Source organism: Otolemur garnettii, unplaced genomic scaffold, assembly GCF_000181295.1.
Source record: "Otolemur garnettii isolate 467f Iridium unplaced genomic scaffold, OtoGar3 scaffold00011, whole genome shotgun sequence".
Classification (NCBI taxonomy): Eukaryota; Metazoa; Chordata; class Mammalia; order Primates; family Galagidae; genus Otolemur; species Otolemur garnettii.
The window spans coordinates 26,153,984-26,163,571 of NW_003852406.1; the positions used below are offsets into that span (position 1 = coordinate 26,153,984).

The window sequence follows — 9,588 nt, forward strand, 5'->3', positions numbered from 1 at the left end:
GCCAGTCGAGGCACAGGAGGCCAGGGGGTAGTAGAGGGCAGCGTAATAGAGCAGGCCCAGCATCTTCTGGGGCCCTGGAAGGTGAAACAAGCAGAGGCCCAAGCTGGGAGGACAGAAGTGAGGCCTGGCATGAGCCCACCCAAGTCTTTCTCCCATCTCCAGCTTCTAAGCCCCTCAGCAAGTTCAGTAAGCAAGATCTCTGGGTTCAAATCCAGGCTTTGACTAGTATCAGCTCTGCGAGCAAGTTACCTCTTGGAGTCTCAGTGTCCCCATCTGTGAAATAGAAATTTTCATATTTTGTATATTAACAAGGACAAAATGAGCAGGTTTATATACAGTGCTTAGCACAGTGCCTGAATAAGTACTTAATAAATTAAACTACTACTTTATTATCATTCCTGTTTCTGATTCCTAGTTCCCTCCACTATAAAATGGGGCTATGCCGAGTCACTGTGCAGACTAGATGATCTAAAGAGATCAAGCTGCTGGGCAGCAGCCCCTCTCATTGACAGCCTTTCTTGTTACCATCACCTCCTTGAGCCAAGCTTAATGGCCCTGGACCCCTTCCCACCAGTCCCATCAAGCCAGCCACAAGGCCTTGGCCACACTGGGTACCTTGGCTAGGTGGCAAGGCAAGGCTCAGGAAGGGCAGCGGGTCCTTATCTGGGAGCAGCAAACATAAGGAGCTGAAGAGGACCATGAAGACGGCAACAGGCACTGTCCGGGGCCTGTCCCCAGCCAAGAAATCCACAGGGCTGGACGGAAGCAGGGACAGAATAGGAAGGAGTCACTCAGCCCCCTGCAGCCTCATTACCACAGGCTACATTCCATAAACCAGGGGATGGAGTCAGTCTCACTTTCCAGACAGGAAAACTGAGGGTCCTTCATTCATTCACTCCATCGATAATTGTGGAGTGCCTCCTGTCTACTGAGCTCTGAGCCCTGTGGCAAATGGCCTCAAGACACACATGCAGTGGGAACAGGCCATAGCGCTGCTTGCTCCACCCACCCTGGATGCTCCAGGAAACAGCTGCCCCCACACTGATCGGTCTGTCTGGGCTGGCAAGCCTTCAGAGAGCTCAGCGAGTCACAACATCCTTGTGTAACCGCCGCCGCCCTGGGCCGGGCGTGGACCCAGGGCAGAGGGTAGACAGCGGGCACGGCTATCCCAGGCTTCACCCCTCTGGGCTCAGGGCAGGCTGCTCAGACCTTCTGCTCCTCATTCCAGCTTGAGCTCAGGCTCTGAGAGCTCCATCCTGCTTCATTCCCCCACTTCCAACATCTCCACCCCCAGACAGGGCGATCTCTTTCCTGAGCCAACCGGAGATCCCAGGCTGATTCCTCACAACGCCAGTATAGCAGGACCCACCACAGTGGGCAGCCCAGATCTAGGGTGTGAGGCTGCCTACACTGGGCTCCACCTACCACCTCCCACAGCCCTTTGGTCTCTACCCTACTAGCCTGCGAAGTCCCATCTTCCTGGGGTGGTGCCTGTCCTGGGCTCTGGTTCCAGCCATAGGGACTAGAGGTTATTCCATACTAAATCTGCCTTTAAGCATCAGGGTCAAATGACACCCCTAAGGAAAGGGGAGAGTCGGGATGGTGCTGAAGTAGCCATGGTCAGTCCAGACACTGAGGGCCAGCAGAGAAGTCACAGCCTGGAGCTGCGTCCTGTAGTGCGCCTCTCTTCCTGGGGTCTGGGCTTGAATCCCCTCTCCCCATATCCTGGGCAGCAGGAACAGGTGGGCCTGAACAGATCCCTCCCCCACCCTCTGGGGTCCCTAAACTAAACATAGAGATGGGGTGAAATTCAACAAAGCCCCCAGGCTGTGAGATAGGGGTGACCCTGAGGCCAGACCTGGGTGTTTTTTTGTTTGTTTGTTTGTTTGTTTTTTTGCAGTTTTGGCTAGGGTCAGGCTTGAACCCGCCACCCCTGGTATATGGGGCCAGCACCCTACCCCTTGAGCCACAGGTGCTGCCCCCAAGACCAGGTTTTTAAGTACTTAATGAATCACCTGTCCTCCCAGAGTGGCCCTGTCAGCTGGGCCCCCTGAGTGGGGGTGCCCAGGCCATGATACCAACCTGGGCAGGCCTGGCCTGCCACGCCCACAGTCAGGCCAGAGCTGGCGGCGCCTCACTAGCATGGCCAGCAGCAGCAGTGCGAGGATCTGAAAGGAGAATGCAGAAGCGGGCTCAGGGTGCCCAGGCCTTCCCCAAGGGGGCTGAGTCTGAGGGCTTGGACTCAGACCCCAGGATACCCCCCATCTTCCCAATGCACACTTACATGTCATCTTGGGGACTGGTCAAGAGGTGGCAGATGTCTGGGAAGTTAGATTTGGCCTGCATCCTAGTTTGGGTTCCCACTGTGGGAGAACTCCCAGATTCCCCCTCCCAGGGGCTCCCAGGGTCCCCCGTCACCAGCCTCAGCAGGAAAATACAAGCCCCTCTGCTCACGCTGGAAGCAGGTTGCAAGTCAGGTTGGATTCAGGTTGGACTCACCGAAAGGGAGGCCAGGCAGGCATGGTGCAGGCCAGGGGGCACACTGGGGTGACAGGAGGGCACTGTCCTGCAGAGTAAGCAAAGGCCAGCTCAGGTCTACGTAGGGCCCCTTGGGTGCCCAGGTGGGTCTGAGGTCCAAGGCTGTCTACACTGAGGCTCAATCCTCAATCCTCTGAACCCTCTGATCTCTCCCACACCAGCCTGCCTCAGACCACTTTCTCAGGGCCATTTTGGAGCCCATTTTGGACATTTTCTCATGTCCCTATAGTGTGCTGGCCCCATGCTGAGCTATGGGGTTATAGGGTAATGAAGACAGGAGGCTCCGAGGGGATGCAGATTGAGACAACTAGGCCTGAATGTCTCTTTTTTGCTCACCCAGATGCTTCCCATCCTTAAAGACCCATTTCATTCCTCCCCCTCCAGGAATACTCCCAGACTGCTCTGACTTCACAGGTCTCTTCTCAGAACTGCAGTTAAGCATACACCTGGGTCAAGCAATCAAGTGATTGGTATCTAAGACTGGTCTGTGATTGAAATGATCTTCCCTCATCTCCCTCTTTTCTTATTTTCCTCTCATTAAGAGCCTTCATGTGCAGCTGGGCAGGCCGCACAACTGCCCAAGGATGCCTCCCCCCAACTGACGAGAATGGGTATGGTCTGAGACTTAGGCCACACTACTCACCGAGCCCTGTGCACCTACTGAGCTGAACATACTTAAATGCGAGTTTTTTTTCCTAGTTCTACAGAGGCAACCTATGTCCTGGCAGAGGTTCTGCTCTCGCCTTGGCTGAGCACAGAGGTAGGCCCATTGTGGACATGAGATCAGTGAGGACAATGAAGGCCTCAACTTCCCCGGCTGGGTCATATGGTAAAGAAAGGAGGTTAGCTCAGTGCTGGACCCAGGCCTGGGAGACCAGGCTGGACTGGGTCCCCAGGGAGGAGCAGACTTCCAGATTTGCCCAGCGTAAGCCTGGGAATTCCAGAGAGATGATGGCAGTGTGATCAAGGCCATAAGTTCTGGTGACAAGGGCCTAAGACAGGATCCCAAGCTACAGTCAGGCCCTGCGTGCCCAGGAGGCTCTGTCTGCCCACCTGGGCACCCTCCCACTGTGTGGAAGGGAGGAACCAAGGCTGCATCTTCCCCTCAGAGAGCTAGGCCCCTCAGCTGGGACAGCCCAGTCCCTCCTGTTTGCCGCTCTCTCAGGAAATCCCAGAGGGTGAGCAGTGGGAAAGAAACCAGTCACTTGGGCTTGTCCTTGGGGTGGGGGGGCAGAGTAAATCCTTTCTGTGGAACTTCTTGGCCAGGGCAGAGCTTGCCTCTCCCTCTCCTGGAGCAAAACTGAGGGTGGTGTCCATAGCTCAATGGGTAGGGTGCCGGCCACATACACCAAGGTTGGCAGGTTCAAATCAGGTCTGGGCCAGCTAAAATCAACAATGACAACTGCAACAAAAAAATAGCTGGGCATTGTGGCGGGCGCCTGCAGTCCCAGCTACTTGGGAGGCTGAGGCAAGAGAATTGCTTAAACCCAAGAGTTTGAGGTTGCTGTGAGCTGTGACACCACAGCACTATACCAAAGGTGACATAGTGAGACTCTGACTCAAAAAAAAAAAAACCAACTTAACAGTTCTTTGGGCAGCGCCCATAGCTCAGTGGGCAGGGCACCTGCCACATACACCAAGGGTGGCAGGTTCGAACCCGGAGCAAAACTGGGCTCATGGATGGAGTAGGTGCCACATAGGGGTTCAGGTTCCCTCTGCCTGGGCTCAGGCCTCACACTCTCCACTTCCAACTCTGAGGCCTCTCATCATGAGGTGTGTGGCAGGGTCTGGGCTCCTCTCTCAGGCTGCATCCCCTCTCAGCCTGCATATCACATAATACGCCCTGCTCCTCCCTATAACCCTGGGCCCAGCCTGGTTAGGGACTTGGTAAACTGTCCCTGGGAGCAAATGTCCCAGTTGACCATTTTTCTGGGGCCCTCACACCCAAACCAGGAGCCACCTCTGGGTATTTCCTCCACTGCCCTATCTGGGGGAACCTCTGGCCCTTTCTGTACCACCTGAGGTCTCCGTCTGGCCCCTCAGCTCAGTGTGTCCATTCCATGAGCAAATGTTTGGTTGATGGCTCATGGACATGTTTTGTGCTGTAGAACATGCATGAAGGTACAGTCACAAAGAACAACATGGGGGAGGGCAGTGGGCTCCTTCCCAACACCCACAGGCAGGTGCTACAGGATGCAGAGGAAGGAGAGGAACTTTGGGCACCTGATTAGAGCATCTCTTTAGACAAAAAAGGGGAAAGGCATCTCCATGAAGTGGAAAGAGCAGGAGGAAGTAGAGAGGTAGATGGCAGGCAGCGTGGCTGGGACCAGGTCAGGCTTCTAGTCTGAGTGCAGCCCGGAGGTCAGGTGAGACCAGATTACAACAGGCATAGGAGGCCCTAGGAGGCCACTGAGGGTGTTTGAGCTATTGAGTGCTCTGAATTTTAGAAAATTTCTGTGGCTGAGTCTGTCCTGGCTACTGTCATCAGTGCCTGCCCACCCCAGCTCTGGCCTGACAATGGTGGAGCACGCTGAGGCGCAGCTGAGAGCTCCGGAACTCCTCAAAGCTTTGATGCACCACATCCCTCAGATGTCTGACTCACAGAGGGAGAGGTGAGTCCAAGTTCATCTCCTTGGGATTTCCCTGAATTCCTAGCTTCCTACTCCCACCTTTGGAGCCAGGAGGATGGCTGGTGGTTTGACTTGATTTGGCTAAGTAAATAGATTCAAACAAATGTCTTCATCCTTACAGGTGCCATGCCCTGCAGTGAGAGAAGAGAGCTACAAATTCTAGATGCCACCCACATTAGGGATAGCACTTCCCATCACCAAGTCCCTGCCACGCACGCAAATGCATTCTGACATGGTATCTGAATAGCCCAGCTACAGAGCTGGCTGCAGGCACCTGGCTCCCAGCCAGTGCCCCAGCCTGAGGCTCCCAAGGTCACAGCTTCAGATTAGGGCCATAACCTAGGTTAGGATCTTCGTCCTCATGGGGTTCCTGGCCCATCCCCACTCTGCTCCCTTCCAGCTCGTATAAACACAGAAAGGACACAGGGAGCTCATGGGCACTCAAGGTCAGCCAGGGAAGATGAGTGGGGAGCACTCCCTTGCTGGCAGCAGTCTGTTTTCCAGGTGGTCAGAGCCCTGAGTCCTCCAAACAACAGCTCCTTCCCTCAGGCCTGGGTGGGGCCTCCATCCCTGCAGGGTGACCCAAGCCCAGCCAGACTGCAGCCCCAGCCCCTGGGGAGGCACGCAAGAATTTTTCCTTCTCCAGTTTCGGGTTTTGATGGAGAACAGATGTGCATACATCTGGTTCAACAACCCCCCAGCCTCACCTTTCCAGTTCCTCAAACCCTCAGACAGAGCAGAGAGGCCCAAGATGGGGCCTGGGTCAGAAACAATGGGATAGAACAGAGCTGGGGGTCCCAGGCATGCAAGGGGTCTTGGCAGCAGGTTGGGGGCTATGGAAAGGCCCAGCTACCTTGCTAGCATGCCCAGACCAAACAAAGGTAGAAAGTTCTGGGCAAAGCAGCTATGGCCGGGTCCCCAGGTCCCCTCCTTCCCCTGGGGTGGCCCGAGTACTCTTGCTAAAGACAGCAGGCCCTCCTCATCCTCCTGGAAACTCTGAAACCCTAAAAACAAGAGCCATGCTTTCTTCCACCAGTTCTCTGCCTGCACCCACCACACTCCTCAGGGTGCCCAGAGAACCCGCCACACCCCGAATGATCACCACAGAGACCAGTAACACCTCAAAGGCAGGCCCACTTCCCTCAACTCCCCCAGCTTTCCCCATCCTGGCTATGGGCCTGGATCATCCAGGGTGCCACACAGACCTGCTGGATCTGAATCTGCAAAGACAAAGCCCAGGGATCTGTATTTTCAACACAGCACACAGGTGCTTTGTAAGTGACCAGCGAGGCCCAGGTCTCCCATCTCAAGCATCTCAACAGCAAGGAGAGGGCTGTTACTGTCATGTAACAGATATGGAGACTGAAGCCCAGAGAGGATGTGACTTGCTCAGGATCACACAGCAAATGAGTGACAGAGCCAGTCTTAGCAGCCCTTGCCCTCCCCCAGTGGTAACCTCTGCCACACCCCACTCTGGTGGCCACAGAGTTGGGGCCTCCACACTCACCCGTCTGGCTGGAGCCCCTCATCCCCCTGGGGCTCATCGATGTACCAATTGTCCTCGAAGTCGCCTGTGGAGGAGGTCTGGTTCCCGGCTGCCTGGGAGGACATTTTCAGTCCTTCTCCTTTGACCCCTAGATGAGAGAGAGAGAGAGAAAAAAAACCTCTACAGATGTGAAAAGAGGATTAAAAGTAAAAAAAAAAAGAAAGAAAGAAAACCCAAACAAAGAAACATTTCTCTTTAATCCTAAAGGTTACTTTCTTGCTTTTAGTTCTCTGGAAAAAGCCCGACTGGGACTGAGATCCCAGGCAGGCTGGCACGGAGGAGGGGAAGGGCCTCTCGTGTCCCCTCCCGTCCCATCCTGCCCAATCTCGCCTGGTCCTGCAGAGAGAGCTATCCTCTCGGGGATTGTGCACACCCCCTCTGTGTCCCTGGGGTCTTGCTGGAACTTCTGTCTGCCTGACCAGCTACCAACCAGGCCTTTGTTCAAAGGACCATTTTCAAAGGTTTGCCCAGTCTGAGCCCTCCACAGAGACCTTCCCTTCCTTTCCCCTCCCCAAGCCCACCTAGACGGACCCACAGACACAGAAGGGAGGACCAGAGAGGAAGGCTCTGTAAAGATGAAAGGGTGGGCGGGCCACGGTCAGTTCTGCATGGCCTGCCCTCCCTGCTGGCTCCTGCCCCTCCCCACTCTCTGGGGTCCTGCCCAAGCCCCCACTTTGTTCAGGCTCCCTTGAGTCCCTCCCCCAGCCTCAGCCTACCCCTCTGGGGCCCCAAGTCTATTGGCAGCTGAGCCCTGGAGGGTGTGGCCAGGAGGCACCAGCACCTGGCTTCACACACATACCTGCCTCCAGCGCCTGCTTTGGGGCACATGGGCAGTGTCCCCACATCTGCAGTGCCCCAGCATTGTGGTAACCCAAAGGAGATAGACCACCGCAGTGGGCTGGGTACAGAAACAGGGACAGGGAGTCTGTCCATTCCTCCTCCTGTGGCTTCCATGAAGGAGGCAACATGTGTCTCACTAGAAACCCTTTCTGTTCCTACAACTTGATTTCACAAGGCGATAACTCACCCCTGGGAGGCGGATGTTCTTTAAACACGAACCAGACCCATGGGTAGGCTGAGGAGCCCCGCCTGCCTCCTCCTCCTCCTAGAGTGTGGGGGAGGGGTGAAGGTTCCTCCTCATCCTCCCTCCCCTTGGGAGCCAGGCCAGACCCCTGGCTCTGCCTGTTAGCGCTCCCTGGACCCAGCACAGAAGGAGCAAGGTGCAGAATAAAACAGAGCTGTTCTCAGCCTGTAGCCCTGGGGGGAGGCTCAGGCCCCCTGAAACTTGAAGGGTCTCTATCCTTCAAGCTCCACAAAGGGTTTGGGTCATGGCCCTACCCAGCTAAGACATTCATTCAACAACTTTTCTGAAAAGACATTCATTCACTTATTCAGTTAACATAAATGCCTACTATGTGCCAGCACTGTTCTGGGCCCTGGGACCTGAGGGATTCCAGTTTGGTGTGTGTGGGTGGAGCAGAGGCAACAAGTCAATAGCCTGAGGGTTACATGGGCCCTGGGTGATGTGGGAAACTGAACTGGGATGGAGAGAACTGGTTGTGGGTGCTGGCTTGGAGGTTGGGGAGGGATTCCTGAAGAAGATAATCTTGCAGTGACGGTCTGCAGCACAGGGACAAGTCAGCTGAGCACGGGACGTGGTGGGCTAGTGGGGGCATGGGGGGAAGTGTGTGTCCAGCAGAGGGAACAGAACAGGCAAAGTCTCAGGGTAAACAGGGCTTGAAATCCTAAAGGCTCTATGTCCACACTCCTTAGCCAGGCCCACAGGGCAGGTTTAGGGACTGAGGGCTGTCAGCCTTAGTCCCTCCCACTCCTTCCCAAACGGCTCCTCTTCCAGGAAGAGGGCTCTGGCCCCCGCCCCCATCCCACAGAGGTGTCAGTGTCTACTGACTCAGAGCTGAACCTGAACTTTATTTGATATAATGGAGAAGCCCACAGTGGGCCCTCTGATCCCTGGGATTTGGGGTAAGATTTGCCTCTCAGGCCTGGGTGGGAGCTCCCTGAGGGCAGAAGTCTGGCCCTTCCTCCTCTCTTCCCTCTTTCCCCTGATGCACAGTGTGTGGCCCTAGGATCAGAGTGACTTTGGAAACTGAGTTTGGCAAAGCCATTGACTGTTGTGGTAGCTGCCATTGATTATTATGGTAGCTGTCGTTCATCCCTGGGCATGTCCCTGTCCCACACAGGCTGCGCTGTCCCCTGGGCTTCACCAGCTGGGCTTCGGAGACCTCAGAACCATTCACTGCTTGGAGGTCCTAGACCTTTACCGCAGGGAGCAACAAACTCCTATGTGATTTCAAATCTCCTCATGATAACAATGGGAGTCCTGTTCCAGACAGGGAGCTCACCCTTCTACCAAGCAGAGAGGTGTGTGGTGGGTCTCTTGGCCTATCAGAAACCATGTACTTGCTTGGAAGGAGCTTAACTGCCTCCCTCGGGTTGCTTTGTTCCTTTATTCATTCAACAAATGCTCCCTGCACACTGATTCCATGCCAGGAGGGCCCTACACGCTGACAGTGCAGCAACAAGCAGGGTCCTGCACCTCATGGGGCTTAATATGCAGCAGGGTAGACAAAACAAGTGTCATGAGTGCTGAGAAGGAAAAAAGTAGAGGAAGAGAAGACAGGCACGCAGGAGTTGTTTTAGACATGGTAGTAAGGGAAGCCTTCACTGAGGACATATTACTTGTAAGAGAGGGAAGTTCTCGGCTTGGCGCCTGTGGCTCAAGTGCCTAAGGCACCAGCCACATACACCTAAGGTGGTGGGTTCGAATCCAGCCCGGACCTGCCAAACAACAATGACAGCTGCAACCAAAAAATAGCCAGGCATTGTGGCGGGCGCCTGTGGTCCCAGCTACTT

At 55.1% G+C, this 9,588-nt stretch overlaps 1 protein-coding gene across 1 annotated transcript; it reads right to left on the reverse strand.

Annotated features, from left to right (window-relative positions):
* Positions 1–205: 205 nt before the first annotated feature.
* On the reverse strand, positions 206–6,779 carry STRA6 (stimulated by retinoic acid 6). Its single transcript, XM_012801927.1, has 5 exons — positions 6,676–6,779; positions 2,500–2,566; positions 2,083–2,168; positions 616–755; positions 206–273 (listed from the first exon to the last, which is right to left on the reverse strand). Exons 1-5 carry the CDS (start codon positions 6,777–6,779, stop codon positions 206–208), a joined length of 465 nt encoding a protein of 154 aa, XP_012657381.1.
* Between the last annotated feature and the right edge of the window lie 2,809 nt (positions 6,780–9,588).

Coding starts and splice junctions, on each gene's coding strand:
- STRA6 (XM_012801927.1), bottom strand. CDS start 6,779: ATGTCCTCCCAGGCAGCCGGGAACCAGACCTCCTCCACAGGCGACTTC. Junction 756..2,082: donor GGCAGGCCAGGCCTGCCCAG/GTTGGTATCATG, acceptor GCTTCCGTCCAG/CCCTGTGGATTTCTTGGCTG. Junction 274..615: donor TGCCTTGCCACCTAGCCAAG/GTACCCAGTGTG, acceptor TCTATTTCACAG/ATGGGGACACTGAGACTCCA.